The sequence below is a fragment of the Micromys minutus genome (assembly GCF_963924665.1).
Source record: "Micromys minutus genome assembly, chromosome: 9".
NCBI classification, from domain to species: Eukaryota; Metazoa; Chordata; class Mammalia; order Rodentia; family Muridae; genus Micromys; species Micromys minutus.
In genome coordinates, this window is record NC_137978.1 from 35,781,078 (window position 1) to 35,800,149 (window position 19,072).

The window sequence follows — 19,072 nt, forward strand, 5'->3', positions numbered from 1 at the left end:
AGGGTACGGGATATGGGGAGGGGGCTCCATCCTCTCAGAAGAGAAGGGAAGGGGGTTGGGGGAAGGGACCGTGTGAGGGGGGACCAGGAAGGGGGACAGCAATCAGGATGTAAAGTGAGTCAATAGAAAGTATAGGTAATGTACCTAACTGGCTGCTCCTGCATCTCTCATTGTTGTAGTGTTCTCTCTCTATGTCCCCTTCTTCCTTCCATCCCCCTCCCGACACTCTGGGCTTCACTCTAGATTGCTGCCATATTTGTTTGGTTGGGTTTTTTGTTTGTTCTTTAAAGAATTATTTATTTTATGTCTATAAGTACACTGTAGCTTTCTTCAGACACACCAGAAGAGGGCATCAGATCCCATTACAGATGGTTGTGAGCCACCATGTGGTTGGTGGGATTTGAACTCAGGACCTCTGGAGGAGTAGTCAGTGCTCTTAACCGCTGAGCCATCTCTCCAGTCCTCATTATGTATTTTATGACTTTACAAGTTCATTATAAGTTTAGAGCAATTGTTTCTATGTTACAAGTTATAATGGTTTAGTCAAGAGACAGATCATCTGCCTTGTGTCTTAGTATTTTGATAAACTCGTATAGTTAATATTTTATTTATTTTCCGTCCTTGTACCTACAGTAAATTGACCATTCCCAGTTTATAACCTTTAGTTACCAGATAATGGCCTCATTCCTAACCTAGGAGAAATGTTTTCCTTGATCATAAATTTGTTCTGAGCCTGCTTTCTTTTCCTAGTATAATTAGCCTGTGACACATGAAGGTTTCCAGAGCTCCACTTGCAGCTTTTTATTCTACAGGAGGCTTGAGATTACTTGTTTCAGTTTAGGAGTTCCATAAAACCATGATCAGAAATTATGAAATCATCAATTTGTCCATACAGCATTACTATTGCTACATGGAAGTACATCTTCATATTGATTCTGCACAAGATCTGTCCAACAGGAAGGGCTAATGCCCAGGAATCACTAGGCTTTGTAATAGTGACAGGAAAGGCATATCAGTAGGAAGAAGCAGTACAGGGATCAGGTCTCTGAGGACCATGCATCTCAGAGCTCACCCTTTGCAGGCATGCAAAATGGTGGGCAGGCTGTGTCCAGAAAACTCACTTGCTTGCTGTCCTGTTCTAGATGGCTTCTGACATAAAAGCACATAAAACCTTTCTTCTGTAAGTTGCCTTGATCCAGGTGTCCCCCTACAGCAATAGACTGGTAATGAATTCCGACATACTCTATATATCTCCTGCTCCAGTACTTGTCTAACCAGCTCCACTAGAGGGAGATACTATATCATAATACACTTGTTACAGTTGATGAATCCATACTGACATTATAACTTCATAGTTTACCATAGGGTTCACTCTTGCCGACTGGGTTTAGATAGATGTGTGATGACCTGTATCTGTTATCTATGCATCTATTAATTTTTAATATATAGTATTTCCACTGCTCTGAAAGTCCTCTGTGCTTCATCTATTCCTCCATCCTAACCCTGGCAAACACTAATCTTTCTGTCTCATAACTTTACCCTTTCCAGAATATCGTACAGTATATTAATGGTATTTTACATGTGGTTTTGAAAGATGGGCTCCTAAAACTTAGTGTATACATTTAACATCCCTCTGTGTCTTTGTGGCTTAAAAGGCTTTTTTTTTTAAGTGCTGGACATTACTGCATTGTGCCCATGCACCAGTTTACTCACATACTGATGAAGGGAATCTTGTTTGCTCCAACTCTGGAGATTATGAACGGAGATGTTACAAATGGGTTCCAGTCGGGTATAAGTTTCTAGCTCCTTTGAGTAAGCAACAGGAGCAAGTAACAGCTGGATTAAATACTAAAGGTACATTTAGTTTTTAAGAAACTTCCAGACTCCCAATGAGACCGTCCACTTAACATTTACATGTGTTGTTTTATGTCCCCACTGGTGTTACTGTCAGAGTCCCAGGTCGGGGACTTTTAAATAGACAGAGTGGTATGGCACTATATTTCATGTGTAATTTCCCAACAGGATATATGGAATGCTTTTCATGTATATTTGACACCTCTCAATCTTTAACAGATCTTTTGTCCATTAAAAAGAAGGCATGTTTAGGGCTGGAAAGGAGACTCTATGATTAAGAGCACTTGTGGCTCCTAGAGAGGACCCAAGGCCATAGGACACCCTCTTCTGGCCTCCTTAGGCACCAGACCGGATGTCATGTACATACATGCAGGGAAAACATTCATACACAAAGCAAAATAAATAAATCTTTTTAAAAGTTGTCTTAGTTGGGCTGGAGAGATGGATCAGTGGTTAAGAACACTGATTGCTTTTCCAGAGGTCCTGAGTTCAATCCCAGCAGTAATGGGACCCGATGCTCTCTTTTGGTGTGTCTGAAGAGATCGACAGTGTACTCACATACATTAAATAATTCTTTTTAAAAAAGTCTTAGGGTTTTATTGCTATGAAAAGACACCATGACCACTGCAACTCTGATAAAGGAAAGAATTTCCCTGGGGCTGGCTGACAGTTCAGAGGTCTAGTCCATTGTCATCACGGCAGGAAGCATGGCAGTATGGAGCAGACATGGTGCTGGAGAAGGAGCCGAGAATTCTACATGTTGATCCACAGGCAGCAGGAAGAGAACTAGCTTAAACTTCTGAAACCTCAAAGCCCACTCCCTAGTCATGCAATTTCTCCAACAAAGCCACACCTCTTAATAGTGCCACTTCCTATGGGCCTATAAAAACCATTTTCTTTCAAATCACCACAAAAAAATCATGTTTTCTTATTTTTGACTCTCTGAGATATGGTTTCTCTGTGTAGCCCTGGCTGTCTTAGAGCTCACTCTGTTGACCAGGCTGGCCTCGAACTCAGAGATCCACCTACCTCTGCCTTCCAAGTGCTGTGATAAAGGCGTGTGTCGCTACAGCCCAGCTGTCTGCCTTTTATTCTATGTAATGGCCTTTGTGTCCTTTGCAATTACTTCCTAGTCTGTGGATGGTCTTATTTCTCAGAGAACAGAACTTTTTTATTTTCATGAAGTCCAGCTTATCAATTGTTTCCTGGATCCTGCTTTAGGTGTTGTGCCTGAAAAACTTATCACAACCAGGGTCAATTAAGGTTCCTCACAGGCAATCTTCTAGTGGTGTTAAAGATGTGTGTGTGTGTGTGTGTGTGTGTGTGTGTGTGTGTGTCCACAGATGCCTGAAGGAGGTGTTAGAGCCCTGGAGATGTAGTTTAAAGGTACTTGTGAGCCTCCTGTGGATGCTAGGAACCAAACTTCAGTCATCTGCAAGAGCAATAGCATTCTTTCTACCTGGCCTTTCTAAAGCCTGTAGGTTTATGTTAAGGCGATACATGATTGGACAGTGGAGAGGTGGGCGGGGAAAGAGGCTGGAGGGGCAGAGGGGAGGTGGAGATTCTGGAGGCAACGTGGAAGCCGACATGCATGTTTCTCTCAGCACATCTCTAGCTTGATGAGGTTGTTATGGTTATTTCTAAGGGTTTCTATAGATCTAATTTATCTTTTCTGGATGGGCAGTTTATATCTTTGTCCGCTGGTTGTAAGATTATTGTGTAGAGGGGTTTGTGGATTGAAAAGTTAACGTATAAACCTGTTTGATAAGTTAATGGATGTGAGTCACATTTTTACCAGGCAGTGGAGAATGTGAGCTAAGTTCTCGGCTGGTAGAGGCACAGCCAGGGTAAGTGGTTTCTGTGTAGTGGCCTGCAGCCAAAGTTCCAGACTAAAGGAGAGGCAGCTGAAAGAGGGTGGAGTGGGGACCGAGTGGTAGAGAAAGAGCCTGGGCACAAGGCTCCACACTGGAGCAGCTCCTGCAGAGAGAGACCGAGCAGAACTGGTAGCAGAAGATTCCATTTTCTTTTTTTTTTTCTTTTTTTTAAAAAACTAGTGCCCACTAAGTATTTTTTTATTCATTTATTGTATATGAGTACACTATAGCTGTCTTCACACACACCAGAAGAGGGTATCAGCTCATTACAGATGGTTGCGAGCCACCATGTGGTTGCTGGGATTTGAACTCAGGACCTCTGGAAGAGCAGTCAGTGCTCTTAACCACTGAGCCATCTCTCCAGACACCCAGCAGATTCCATTTTCTTTTTAATATTTACCAAAACAGAAACCCCTAGCAGTTTTATGTAGTTTTGTAGCTTTCCCTTAGGTCTTATCCATTTAAATTGATTTTTTTTTTTTTTTTTTTTTTTTTTTGAGAAGTTGGGTGTCTTACTCAGGGTTTCTATTCCTGCACAAACATCATGACCAAAAAGCAAGTTGGGGAGGAAAGGGTTTATTCAGCTTATACTTCCACATTGCTGTTTATCACCAAAGGAAGTCAGGACTGGAACCCAAGCAGGTCAGGAAGCAGGAGCTGATGCAGAGGCCATGGAGGGATGTGACTTACTGGCTTGCTTCCCCTGGCTTGCTCAGCCTGCTTTCTTCTAGAACCCAGATCTACCAGCCCAGGGATGGCACCACCCACAGTCGGCTGGGCCCTCCCCCCTTGATCACTAGTTGAGAAAATGCCTTACAGCTGGATCTCATGGAGGCATTTCCTCAACTGAGGCTCCTTTCTCTGTGATACCTCCAGCTGTGTCAAGTTGACACGAAACCAGACAGTACATTGGGAGCATTGCTTGTTTTTTATTTTGGCTTGTGGACACCTGGTGGCCCGGCACTATCCCTTGAACAGATTCACTGGGTTCCTTTGATCAGCCTGCCAAAGACCAGTTTAGATACACCCATGAGAGCAGATTTCCGAGCTCTGTGTTCTAGTTCACTGAGTTATGTGGATCCTCTCATTGGACACTGTCTTCATTGTTACACCTTCAGGAAAGCCTTGAATTCAGTGTCTTTTCGTCCTTAGTATTGTGTTACCTGCGTTAAACCTTCCACAACTCTAAATTAAACCAGTTTGTAATATGTGAAAAACAGCTTGCTAGACTTTTCATTAGGATTCTATTCGATATATAAAGTTGGGAAGAGCTTACATCTTAACAATTCTGAGGCTTCCTGTCCAAAGTGCACACTATGTTCCATTTTCCTCCCCCACTTTTGTAGCCTTTCTCATGCAGACCTTGTTGCAAGCACTGTTATTTTTACCCCCATTTCCAATGTAACTGGCAATTGTCTTAGTCATAGTTCTATTTGTGAAGAGACACCATGACCAGGACAACTCTTACAAAAAACAGCCTTTCACTGGGGCCAGCTTACAGTTCAGAGGGTGAGTTGTTTTCATCATGATGGGCAACATGAGATACACAGGCAGACATAGTCCTGGTGAAATAGCTGAGAGGCAAAAAGATGGGCCTGGCATTGTCCTTTGAAACCTCAAAGCCCACCCCCAGTGACATACTTCCTCCAATGAGGCCACACCTCCCAGTCCTACTAATCTTTTCAAATAGTGCCATTTCCTGGTGACTAACATTCAGATGAATGAGCCTATGGGATCCATTCTTATTCAAATCAGCACAGGTATTATATTTTCATATTTGTTTAGTGTGTGTGTGTGTGTTTGTGTGTGCACTCACAGGTGCTATGTGCCATGGCATGTGGTTGTCAAAAGACAACTTGTGGAGTCAGTTCTTTTTTTCTAACACATGGGTTCCAGGGATGGCAGCAGTCCTTTTACTACTGAACCATCTTGCTTGCGGGGCCCAAATGATACTATGTATTTAATCTCAAATTTCTACTCATTCACTGTTGGTATTTAGGAAAGTGACCAACTTCTATGTTCATTTTGTGTCCTGCAATCTGCAATCTTTTACCTGCTAGAAGTTCTCTCTCTCTCTCTCTCTCTCTCTCTAAATTCTCCTTGTTTTTTAAGATTTATTTATTATATATAAGTACACTGTCACTGTCATCAGATCTCATTACAGATGGTGTGAACCACCATGTAGTTGCTGGGATTTGAACTCAGGGGCCTGTGGAAGATCAATCAAAGCTCTTAACCACTCAGCCATCTCTCTAGCCTGTTTTTTTTTAAAAACTTGCATGTGTATAAGTGTTTTTGTCTTAATGTATGTCTATACATCATGTTTGTGTCTGTGCCCTCAGAAGCCAGAGCTGGCTTTGCTTGAAAATTGAACCCCCAGTTCTAGAAGTTAATGTTAGTGTTCTTAACCACTGAGAAAACGCCGAAGTCTTTTTAACTTTCTATATACACAGTATTGTTATCTGCAAATACAGGGTTTTATTCTTTCCTCCTAATAAGGCTGGCCTTGAACTCATGGAGATCTGCCTGCCTTTACTTCCTGAGTGTTGTTCTGGGAAGTTCTGGTATAGTTTAAAAGGGTTCCTTTCCACTCCTCTCATCAAAAAATGCACTCAAATATCCCCCAGTATTTATTGTAATAACTTAGGTAAGTCCCCAGAGGTTGAACTCACAGCTGCGTGGAGCCTTCCTGTGCATAAAATCTCCCAACAGCTTCTACCTGTCAGATGGTCTGCACTAACTTTCCAATAATTAATCAATCACAGTTCAGGTTTTCCTACCCTGGCACCGGACATGTGCTCTGTCTAATTCTCTATCCAGCCATCTGTCTCTTCATCCTAGAGGCAATGATTTGGCCTGTGAGACTGTTCTCTCCTGGGTTTAAGACCTGTTGGTGGTTCCATCTGTTCAGACTTTACCTGTCAGGACAGAGGGGCACCTTCTAAGATCTTTACATCCAGTTTTACTTGGAGTCAAGGTCTTGTTATATAGCAAACGCTAGTCTTGAACTCATGAGTGATCTTTCTGCCTGCTTCCTGGGGGTTAGAGTTACAGACATGTACCACCACACCCAATTTTAATACAGTTTAAAATTCAACACAGAATTTGGGTTTAATTAACATACACGAACCCTCTAGCACTACATAAACCAGGCATAGTGGCATATGCCAGTAATTCCAGCATCAGGAGGTGGAAGCAGGAGGATCAGAAGTTTAAAGTCATCTTTGACAACCTGGTTGGAGGCTATTCTGGGCTACATAAAATGCTGTCTCAAAAAAAACTTTAAATAAATTTTATACCAGAATTAATAACTTATAGGGCCAATGACATGCTTTCTTAGTATGTGAGAGGCCCTGAAAAAAAGAAAGTGGTACTAAAAAAAAAAAAAAACCTGAGTATTTTATATACCATGATGTGTCTATATATGTCCATATTTGGACTCGCCTGTGAAATGTATCATGTGTATGCTATCTATTTAAGATTTCTTTGTCTTATGTACATGAATGCTCTATCTGCATGTGCACCTGTGTGCCAGGAGAGGACATCAGATCACATCACAGATGGTTGTGACCCACTGTGTGGTTGCTGGGAATTGAACTCATGACCTCTGGAAGAGCAGTCAGTGCTCTTAACCACTGAGCCATCTCTCCAGCCCCTGCTTAATGATTGATTGATTGTTTATTTATTTATTTCAGTGCTGGCTACTGGACCCAGGGCTTTGGGCACTGCTAAGCTAAACCTTGAGCCCCTTTCCTATGCTTTGCACTGCTGCTGTGTATTTTCTGTTTGAATTCAGCTAACCCCTGTTTGAACTCAAGAACTTCCTTTTTTTTTTTTTGCTTATCTTTGAGTCAGGGTCTCCTTATTTAGCAGCCCTTGCTGGCCTCGACCTTACAGAAATCTACCTGCTTCTGCTCTAGAGTGCTGGGTTTAAACTGTGCGTGCTACCATGTCCTGTTGTTTTTGGTTAGGACAGGGTTTCACGCTGTAGCCCAGGCTTGCCTTTCCTGTGCCCACCGAGTTGCTGGGATCACAGGCATGTATCAACAAAGCAGGAAGCACGTCTTGTACATCAGGTCGAGTACTGATCTCCCTTGGATTTTATCTTATAAAGTCTTCATTTCATTCCTCCTCCACTTTCTGAAGGACACTTCTGACAGGTGGTGTTTTGTTTAGCTGTATATTTTTTTTTCTCTCAGCATTTTGAGTATGTCATTGTGTCTTCTTGTCAATCAGGCTTCTGCTGAGAAACTCCTTCATGTTTTGGGAAATCCTTTGGGTGTAACATCTTGTTTTTCTCTCCCCGTTTTCTTTACGGTGTTTGGCCTTTTAAGAATAACTCCTATTGTGGGCTAGAATTCTCTGACCTCTTGGGCATGGTTAGTCATTTCTACCTTTACATCTAGGGAGTTTTCAGTCATTATTTCTTGAAATATGTTCCTTGTTCCTCTGCCTCGTTAACTATTATTAATGAAATTCCCATAATGCATCAATCTACTTGATGGCGTGCGGTAAGTCCCTTAGGATTGCATGACTTTTTTCATTTTTATTTTTCTTGAGACAAAGTTTCACTAGGTAGCCCAGGCTAGCCTAAAACCAAATATATAGTCCAGGTTGACCTGCAGCTTCTGGTAACTCCTTGTTTCTGACCTCCCTAGAGCTGGAGCGAAAGACACCTACTCTTAAAGTTTTCTTTCTCTGATCTGGCAATTTCAAATGACCTACTTGGCTCTGAGTTTATAAATTCTTCTTTTCTTTTGCTATTATTCAGGCTGACAATATGCTCAGTGGGGAAAGGGACATCCTTGGAAGCCCGGCAACCCGAGTTGGCTCCCCAAGGACTGACTGAAGGAAGAAGGAAAGCTTTCTTCTAGCGTCTGCCTTCATACTTTGCACACGGACCTGCCCCCTATATGCACATCATGCACACATGCTAATAAATATTTTTCAAAGAACAAAGTATTTTTTAAATCCCTTTTTAATTATTAGTTTTTAACTGTGGATGTGGCTGTGAGCCACCTGACGTGGGTGCCAGGAACCAAACCTAGATCTGTGCAAGGGCAGGAAGTTCTCTTAAGCACGCTGAGCCGGCTCTCCGGCTGCACAGGATGGCCCTCAGGATTCCGCTTGCTCCTTCTACAGTGGAGCTGGAGCTCAGGAGTCAGACGTGTCCACTGAGCCTCCCTCCGGCCTATGCAGTCTTTCCCCTGCTCAAGTCAGCTATTAAAACCCCCTAGAGAAACTTCAGCTATTCTAATTTCCCATTTCAGAACATTTGTTTAGTTCCTTAAGACTTATCTCTACTGATGCCTTCATATTCTTCCTGCACCATTTTTCTGACTTTTAGTAAATTTCATTCATACTGGGAAATAATCAGCCCACTCCATCTTGGGGGTGGGGCAGGGAGGGGTGTCCCAATGATTTGGAGGGAGATGTCACTGTTTTTTCTTTTTGAGATAAGGTCTCTCTATATATCTCTGGCTGTCCTGGAACTCACTCTGTAGACTAGGCTGCCTCAAACGCAAATGGGTTTCACCTGCCTTGGCCTCTCAAGTGTTCCAGATCTCACTTCTCCTTGGGTTTCAGGAGTTCACATCTCTTCCGCCCCCTGGTGTTCATTTCAGTCCTGCAGGCTTCCTGGCAACACAGCAACAAGCTTGTGAGTGTCTTCAGTGACCAACTGGTATTTAAATTATGCCGAATTACATGCCTAAGGTTTTTGGTTCTGTTTCTTGAGGATCATCCTGTATAGACCTGGTTGTCCTGGAACTTGATATGTAGATGAGGCTGGTTGGTCTTGAACCCGAAGAGGTCCACCTGACTCTGCCTCTCAGATCCTGGGATTAGATGTTTGATACATGATGGGCTACAAGTCTTAAGATAGGGTTAAGCCTGGTCACACAGAAAAGAAATGGGAGGGAAAGGAAAAAGAAAAAAATGGAGGAAGGAGAGGAGGGGAGAGATATGACATACAAGTGCTCTCCATATACAAGGGAATCCTGAGAAGTCTCCTGCAGCATAAACCTTTGATGTTACATTTACTTAGTGTGTGTGTACACATGCACCGTGGTATGCATGAGGTCAGAGGGGAACCATCTCTCTCCTTTCAACATGTGGGTCCTGGGGATCAAACTCAGGCCATCGGGCTTGGGCACAAGCACCTTTAGCCACTGAACCCTCTTGCCAGCCGAGTCTGCTATAGTTTAAATCAAATTCCTAAGCACTGTGCAGTAGATTCCGTTTGTGGTCATGGCCTCCGTTATCGTGGACAAGTCGCTGTCTCTGGCAGCCTGTTTCCATATCTGTGAAACGTGGATACTTTTACCTTTCAAGGTGCCTGTGAGAATTCACGAGTGTAAAGTTCCTGGTATATTCCATCCAGGCTGAGTGGCAGGGTCAAGTCATGGCCCATACCCTTGCCAACATTCTGGAAACTGGGCAAAACAGAAGAGTACTTTTTACCCTAAACTTCCAAGTAAGAAACTGACCTGTGAAGCCAGGCCTAAATCAACACAGGAAACCTTACTGTCCAAGCCCTGGGGACAAGTCTGCGCTATTAATAAAATGTTATCATCCTGGGTTTAAGGAATTTTATATTACCCCATTCCCAACCCCCTACTCCCTACCACTGCCATTTTCCCTAGCCACAAACATGCTCAATTAAGTCTGAAGTTTGAAAGGTTTTTACCTTGATATGACTTCCAAGATTGAAGGGGTCAAGGTTCTTATCAAGAGGCCACAGTAGGGTTGGAGAGATGGCTCAGTGGTTAAGAGCACTCAGAGGTCCTTGAGTTCAAATCCCAGCAACCACATGGTGACTCACAACCATCTGTAATGAGATCTGATGCCCTCTTTTGGTAAGTCTGAAGACAGCTACAGTGTATTTGTATGTAACAGATAAATCGTAAAAAAAAAAAAAAAAAAAAAAAAAAAAGAGAGAGAGAGAGAGAGAGAGGCCACACTAGCACCACCTCTAGGCCAACCTCCTTCAGAGGCCAACAGAGTACATTGAAAATGCATATGATGACCTGAAAAGGCCAAGTCTACACTGGCCCCACCCTGAAAAGGCCAGGTCTACACACACCCACTTTGTGACCTTCCTTTTGACTGTTTCATCTTCTGCCCTTGAAGGTTTCGGTGGCAACCGAAGGAGGTAAAGAATGACTTGTACAACCAACAGCCTATAGTGGATGTTCAAGTGACAATTTCCCTCTCCCTCCTCTTCAAAGGCCCCGGAGGCTCTCGGCCCTGCGGTCTTTCACGTTTCAGATGGGCCACCACCTGTCTCAGAATTCAACTCAACTCCTTTGCGGAATGGCTGCCCTGGAACAACCTCCCCGGCTCCCCAGATCCCCCAAATAAGTACACGGGTCCTGTTCACTGAAGTGTTTTACTGGTGATCGCTGAGGAGACAGACACAAGTCGGGGTGAGAAAACCAGGTAACAGGATTGGGAGTGTGAGGGTCCCTGGATTGTGGATCCCTGAGGCTTCCTTTTCATTCTTACTGAAGGACACAAGCCTCTTCTCAGACCGAGGAGGTCCTTCATTCAACAGGAGGGCCATGCCTCCCAGCCTAAGGCTCTAGAGGCTGACACAGGACGAGGCACAGTAGGTAGGAACTCACACGCCACTGCAGTGTGTGTGAAGTTAGACAACTTTGGGGACCTGGAGACAGACACCATCTTAGGCACTACCCCCAAAGCCAGGGGACTGATGCTCCAGGGACAAGAGCATGTCCTGAGCCTATCCCATTTCCCCCGCCCCTGAGGAAATGAAGAGTGGGCACTCTGATTTTCCAAGGCAAAAAAAAAAAAAACTGCTGGGAAGAGGCAGGGTTTTTAACTCAGTCCCTTCTTAGGATTTCCTGACGGCAAAGGCAAGAAGGAAATTTTGTTTCCACAAAAACTTTGTTCCACGAAAGGGTTTGTAGTCCTGGAGGCCAGAGCGGGTGCTAAAGGCCTCCTCCTCCCATCAAGGTGGGCTCTATGCTCTCCCTCACTCTCTAAGCAGGGCTCTCCTTTAGCTAGAATCTTTCTCATCCTGCTCGCCCAAATGTGTTTTCTGGTGTCGGATGAGGTTGGAGCTCCGGGAGAAGTGTTTCCCACACAGGGTGCACCTGTACGGCTTCTCCCCTCTGTGCGTTCTCTGGTGTGCACCGAAGTTGGAGATATCGCTGAAAGTCCGCCCGCACTCAGTGCACTCGTAAGGCCTCTCGCCTGTGTGGGTGCGGTGGTGCACCCCAAAGCTGGAGCTGTTGCTGAAGCTCTTTCCACACTCACAGCAGATGTAAGGAGCTGGCTCCAGGTGCGTTCGGTGATGTACAGCCAGCGTGGCACTCTGACTGAAGCTCTTGCCACAAATGTCACAGCGGTATGGCCGCTGGCCCAGGTGATCCTGCTGGTGCGTGGTGAGGTCGGAGCGCCGCCGGAAGCTCTCCTGACACTTGGCACATTGGTAGTGCTTCTCTTCCTGGTGGATGCGCTCGTGCCGGATGCGGTTGGAGCTCCGGGAGAAGCGCTTGCCACACTCGGAACACTTGTACGGTTTCTCGCCAGTGTGGATCCGCTGGTGTGTTCTCAGGTTGGAGGTATTGTTGAAGGTTTTGCCACACTGAGCACATATAAATGGCTTCTCGTCGGTCTCAGGGCTTGAAAAAGTCGTGGGATCCCCAGGGCGGCCAGCTTGCCCAGTGACTTTGCGCCATGGCTTTTGTGGATGCGTTTCGTGGAGCCCCTCCGACAGGCTCTCCTGCCCTGGTGTGATCTGAGAACCCTTTGAGCCATCCACTCTCCAAGGCTTAGCCCCTTCGCCTTCCTCGGGCAAGTGTGCTTCCGGACTCTGCTCCCTCTCACTGCCCATCTCTGAACCCTGAGAATGAACACAACATTCAACACCTCTATTCCTGTGTTGGGCCATGGGACCCCATAGAATCTTGCTTTCTGGTTGAAGCTATGTATACCTCCCCACAGGAATCACCTCAGATAACTTTACTTACACCTTAACTTCCAAATGACAAACTTTCACAGAGTTAAGGCTACCCACTACTAGCAGATGTGCCCTGTGCAATCTGAATGTCACACTTCTTAGTGCCATAAACTACAGACTATAATTTATGAGCAGGTAAAGGTGCTTTCATTTAGAGATGAATCCAGCTCCTTCCTGTTAAGCAGCCATCTACTCACTACCGTGAGATGAACATAAACAACTAGAAGTTACTTACAAGGCCCAGCGTGAGCAGTCTTATGCTCTGCCAACCCATTCCACTCTAGACCTCTCCGTAATCTTCCACCGGTTGACAAGACCTACTGCAGGGCTTGAGCTCTGTCTGCCACTGTGGATCAGTGCCAGCTTCTGCATGCGAGCCTCACACAGACCCATAGGCACACAGCTTCACTCTTAAAGGACACACACCTATAGTCACGTTTAGTTACATTCTATCACGCCACACACAGGACCAAACACACTGACGTCAGCTGTACATACCACGTACGCATTCATCTCACACAAACAACCAGCCTACTGACATCAGCCACATACACATCTGATACAGCCACAAAAAATATGCATGCCCCCCCCCCAGAGTGAACTGAACAGAAGTGTCCAGAAGGCCAGAGGTATGTCCGGAATGCTTGTCTTACTTTCTTATGTCTAATGTCACCCCCTGCTAAGATCCCCAGCAATCTCCTGAGCTGCACCCCCATTCTCCTTTGTAACAGAATGCTGTGCTTGTCTGTATACCTACTTTCTCACACATCTGTTCTCGATAGTTCTTTATAAACAACTTAAAGGACTGGGTCCGTGTAGTAGCTTTCTGTAGCACAAGGCTGGGCGCTCATTTGACTTTCTGAATGAGAGATGAGATGGATGAGAACTTTCATCTCTGCCCGTTGACTCTGCCTGGGACTTTAGGATCTATATACAAGAAGCAATGTAGCCTCCAGTAATTTTTTTTTTTTAAATAGGTGTTCTCTATGTAACTGTGGCTGTTCTAGAACTCTCTATGTAGACCAGGCTGGCCTTGAACTGAGAAGAGCTCCACTTGCCTCTGTCTCCCTGAGTACTGGACTTAAAAGTATGTGCCACCATGCATGCCCAACTGTAGATTCTCTTTTAAAACTGCTGAGACCATAATTCACCAGATCTCTCTCTCTCTGGGGCTGAATACTGGGTAAATATAAGAGTAGAAAGACTGCCAGTCATAGCAGCATATCCCTTTAACCCTGGCCCTTGGGAGGCAGAGGCAGGCAAACCTCTGTGTTCAAGGACTGCTGGATCTACATGGTGAGTTCTGGACCAGCCAGAGCTACACGAGACTCTGTCTCAAACACTAAAACAAACAAACAAACAAATTTAAAAGACGAACTGAGTTGGGGGCTGGAGAGTTGGCTCAGTGGTTATGGGCACGTGTTGCTCTTGCAGAGGACCCAGGTTCAGTTCCTAGCACCCACATCAGGTGGCTCACAACTGCCTGTAGCTCCAGCTCCAGGGGATCTAATGCCCTGTTCTGTTCTCCACAGGCACCTGCACACATGTGGTATACATACATATACTCAGGTGTACATACATACATATAATACATTTTAAAAACTGAGTTGAAAAAAAAAAAAAAAAACTCAGTAGGTAAAGACACTAGTGACCAAGCCTGAAGACAACATAGAAGGTTAAGTTCCAGGGAACAGACAGAACGCACCCATCCTTCCTGGCCAGCACTGCATAGGGGGCATTACACAGTAGTCAGTAATAGTTCATTTTTTTAAAGGTCCTATAGAGCTCGACCTAGGGCTAAGTAGTCGGTCCATAAGCATCACCCCATTTTTACAGCACCTCTGCCCTCCCGAGTGCTGGGATTAAAGGCATGTGCTACTACATCTAGCTCAACTATTCATTGGTCATACTTACTTCAGAAATGACAAAACCAAACCCAGAGAAATCAAATCCCTAGCCTAAGAGCACGCAGTAAATGGCAAAACTGAAGCCCACGCTCATCCCTCCAAAGCTGAGGTTTTTAACCATTCCACTAGGACTGGAGGGAGAAGAGGATGAAAGAAGAGAAAAGGTGTCATAGCGATTAGGACGCACAAAGACATTTCTCTGAAGAGGGCAGGGGAGGAGCTTCATGGAAGAGGTGGTATTTGGACTATGACTTGCAAAATGGACAGATGAGCAAGAACAAGGCTGGCAGGGACAGGGGGTCCATTACTGACTGAAAAGGAAATTCGCGTGGGGGGGGGGGGGAGGCGGATCACGTTGCATTACAACGTGAGAGAGAAGAGACCTAGTGTATACTGGGGTTTCTTCCTCCAAGCTCAGCAGCAGAGTCTCGAGCAAGAGTACAGAGGAGGGACGAGTTCTAAGAAGATGAGGCTTGGTGATCACAGGTGAAGGGCAAGAGCCTGGATTAGAGGGAAGAGACCAACCTGTGGTCTGAAGGATTAAAGTTCTAGATCTGGGTACGGGTCAAGGGTAATGGGAGTAATTTGGAAGGACCAGGGACAGGGTGTGGAAAAGTAAGGAAGCACTCACGGGAGCTACATAGTGGATCAGAGACGGAACATCAAAGGAGCCAGAGGATCTGGGGTTGTCAAGGAGAGGGGACAAAGGCTGCAGCAGTCTCCAAAGAGCCTAGGTAACTGGGGAAGGAGGGGTAAAGCTGGAGGAGTCAGGTGGGAACGCTGAAGGACGGGAGTTGGGTTCAAAGATGTCCATGGGCTTGGGCTGGAGCTGGAAGAGTACCAGGGGCGACCCTAAAGACATCGTGTGTGGAAGTTGCTTGGAGTGGTCCAAGGCCAACAGTAAGGGAGGGAGAGCAGTAAGGCTGGGCCATCCGAGGACTGGGACAGGATCGCAGCGAAGGGACACTCGGTACCCGGCAGCCTTTGAGACTCGCAAAACAGCAGCTTCCAAGCCCTTCGCGAGAGCGAAGGGGCCAGGCTCGAAGCGCCCTGCGCCTCGCGACCACCTCCCCCATAACCCCCACGTCAACACAGCCGCGACCCACCTCACTCCGGCAGCTCGGTCAGGGACAGCACCGCCTCGGTGGGCGGGGAAGGAGCGGGAACCGGAGCCGGAACCCAGAGAGGACCGGCCTCCGCACCGTCGGGATTGGGTTCTGGGAACATTCTTTCTCTCTATTAGCTATACTAAATGTCATATTGCACAAGACCTAAGCGGGACGGCCAATAAACATTGTTCTAGGGTATGGCATATTGGGAGTTGTAGTCTTGAGGTTTGCTTCGCTGAAAACATTTGCTCACTTCAGAACTCAGCTGTGAAGCTGTCTTCACTTCTTAAAGTCATCAAGTTTCTTTTTTTGTCTTTTGAAGTGTTGGTCCTCGATAGAAACCTCGCACCTCATTTAAAGTTTATAGTTTAAAATTAAAAGAGCATGTACCTGAAAGAAGTTTAAAGATAAAGTAATTCGATCTCTTTGTCCAAGACCTAAGTGTCCCCTTCCAAGGACTGACCTCTAGCTAGGCTAGCCAGTGGCCCAACATGGAGTTTTTATTTCTGTGACCTATGTGATCCTGTTAACCCAACAGTCTTTCATCAATCTGGATATGATAGACCAGTAAGGTGTCCAGAGATAGTTTTTATTTGGTTGGCTGGTTGTTGTTTTCCCAGATTTTATTTTGAAGAAGGGTAAAGATTTGGAGATTGCAAGATAAAGAGGATAAAGATAAGTTGATGTGGAAGCTAATTACAAGCTTTTCCTGTTTGCGTGGTCTTTCAGTGGTTGTCTTTGTAGCTGGAGGAACTTGAGGGCTATAGTGATGACTGGTGGTTGAGTACTTATAACTCTTTCAGGACCTGGATTCCCAGCACGTACATCAGGTAGTTTACAGCCACCTGTAACTCCAGATCCAAGCAATCCAATGCCCTCTTCTGGGCTCCTCAAGCACCTACACAAAAGTACACACACACACACACACACACAATCTGAAAAAAAAAAAGAGAGGGACAAGTTTTATAATCCTAGCTCTCTCCTCTATAAAATCCCTGGTACAACTATTATGACAATGTAAAGATTGAGTGGGTAGACAGACAGTCAGACAGACAGACAGATATTCATTTCCTGCCTCTGCAAATAGCTACGGACTCTATTGGCAGCTTCTCTCAGTAGGTGTGAATAGTTTTAGGGTTGGCTACTCAAGTAATTATGTTTGGAACTGAAGATGTGTGGGAAGTATAAGTATCTTCTGCACACTGTTAGTTTATAAGTTGATAAAAAAAAATAAGCCATCAGAAGGCAGACTCAGGAATAAAACTGGGTTTATTCTAAGTGATGTCTAAAGTTTGCTTGAATGGCTGCTGAGCTATTCAGACGCCAACTCGATGTGTTTTCACAATTTGTTTCATAACGAAGACAACACACAAAGCAATAAATACTAACTGGTATGTTTAATAACTGTACAAAGACAAACAAAATATTCCTTTCGGGCACTGTAATGGCAAAGTTTACATATCACCTTGACCCGTCACAAAGGTCCCAGACACTTGGTCAAACGTTGTGTTTGGTGTCTCTGCAAGGGTAGCCTGGACAAGGTTAGAATTTAGTAAGTAGACTGAGTAAAGCAATCTCCCTCTTTGAGCCCAGTGGGAGCCATTTGGTCAGAGGAAGATCTCAGAAGATCTCACAAGATCTTGCTCTTGCTGCCTGTTGGGTTTTAGACAGATATCAGTTCTTTCCCTGCCTTATACTGCAACTAAAACATTGGCTTTTTCTAGGACTCTGACCTGCCAACTTCAGTCCTATATTTATTTTCTCTCCCCATCTCTTACTGTGTGTGCATGCATGTATACACACACACACACACACACACGGTTCTCTTTCTCTAGGGAACACTAATACAGGCTCTATTAGAAAGAACCTGTCCTGTAGCAGATCTAGTTCCTGTGGGGTCTGGCTGCCTTCCCATCTGCAAATCAGTAATTAATAAGTCCACAAACAGGCCAATCACATCCATGGGTATAACCTGAAGATGCCTTGCCTTCTTTCTCTAATCCATATGCAAAACTTGGATTCATTATTTAAATATTTAATTTTAAGAGAGAGAGAGAGAGAGAGAGAGAGAGAGTTCATGTGTAGGTGTGTGCAGTGAGTTGCAGGTGTCCTCGGAGGCTAAAGAAGGAAGTCTCATCCTCTGAATATGGAATTGTAGGTAGTTTTAAACTGCCCAGTATGGGCGCTAGGAAACAAACCCAGACCCTTTGCAAGAGCAATAGGCGCTCTTAATCCATCTTTACATCCCTGAAATCATTATTTTATTATCTCACCTAACAATCTTTCAAATGTGATATCTCAGCTCATTTTGGATGGGTGGCATTGAAGCAGGGTTCCTCCACATAGCCCCTGTCCTAGAACTTCCAGTCAGGTTTAATTTACAGAGATCTCTCTTACAGTAATCCACCCGGGATTACAGATGTGCCCCGTCATACCTGGCAGTAAGATGTCGTATCTGAAACAAGACCAACTTGAAATCAGTAACCTCTGGCTGGGAGACTGTTGTCCCGTCTAAGTATAATGGTCTCGCAGATTTACGTGAGTGGTTCAGACTGTTATTTTTTCCTCACTGGGCCTCTCTGAATGTCAGGGAGTTTTCAGAAGGGCCATAGCCACAGCTTGTAGAGTAACTCATCTGCTCAGGGCTGCACAGCTGGATTGCTTTGGTCACAGCTGTGCCTACCAGCCTGTGTTGAGGTTTCTTGGGATTATGGTTCCTAGTCATGACGTATGTAGGTAACAATTTTTGAAAACACATGCATTCTGGATGCCTCCATTTTAAATTAGCTGTTGAAAACAGCTCTGGGTGTCTCCAAACTCTGCTGTAAATAGTATGAAGAAAACAGAAAACCATGGAGAGTTTACCCCTCTGTCTGTAACCCTGAACAAAGATGGAAGGATGTGTGAGTCCCAAGATATTATACTCGTAAAAAGCTGTTGTGGGGAGTTAGAGGCTGGAGGGGGGTGGGGGAGCGTTGGGATCTGGGGGCTGTAAATTCACAATTGAAAACCCACTGAGCAGGCTGGCAATGAGAAGCTGGTGCCCTCAGGGAGAGAGCCATTTCCTCTGACAGGCATGGAATCCTCCTGTATCACAGCCAAGTTCTCCTCCTAAACCTTGACAGAGTGCATCTTGTTTATTTTAAGAAGTCATCTACCAGGGCAATGGAAATGCCTGGTCTCTAGAAAAAGGCAGAGTTCAGAACTGAGCCCTTGGGGGAAAAAAATCGGAAAAAAAGAAACCACAGAAGGATCTGGATTGGAGTCGAGGAGATGAGGTGCTGAAGAAGAGACAGGTGCTGGGCCAGGGCCTGAGTATAGGGTGCCAGGCTGGATGTTCGG

General features: G+C 45.0%; 1 protein-coding gene across 1 annotated transcript; it reads right to left on the reverse strand.

Moving 5' to 3' along the window:
• Positions 1–11,130: 11,130 nt before the first annotated feature.
• Positions 11,131–15,775, reverse strand: ZNF691 (zinc finger protein 691). Its single transcript, XM_080921692.1, has 2 exons — positions 15,728–15,775; positions 11,131–12,597 (listed from the first exon to the last, which is right to left on the reverse strand). Exon 2 carries the CDS (start codon positions 12,586–12,588, stop codon positions 11,749–11,751), a length of 840 nt encoding a protein of 279 aa, XP_080777818.1. The 5' UTR covers positions 12,589–12,597; positions 15,728–15,775; the 3' UTR covers positions 11,131–11,748.
• Positions 15,776–19,072: the final 3,297 nt, after the last annotated feature.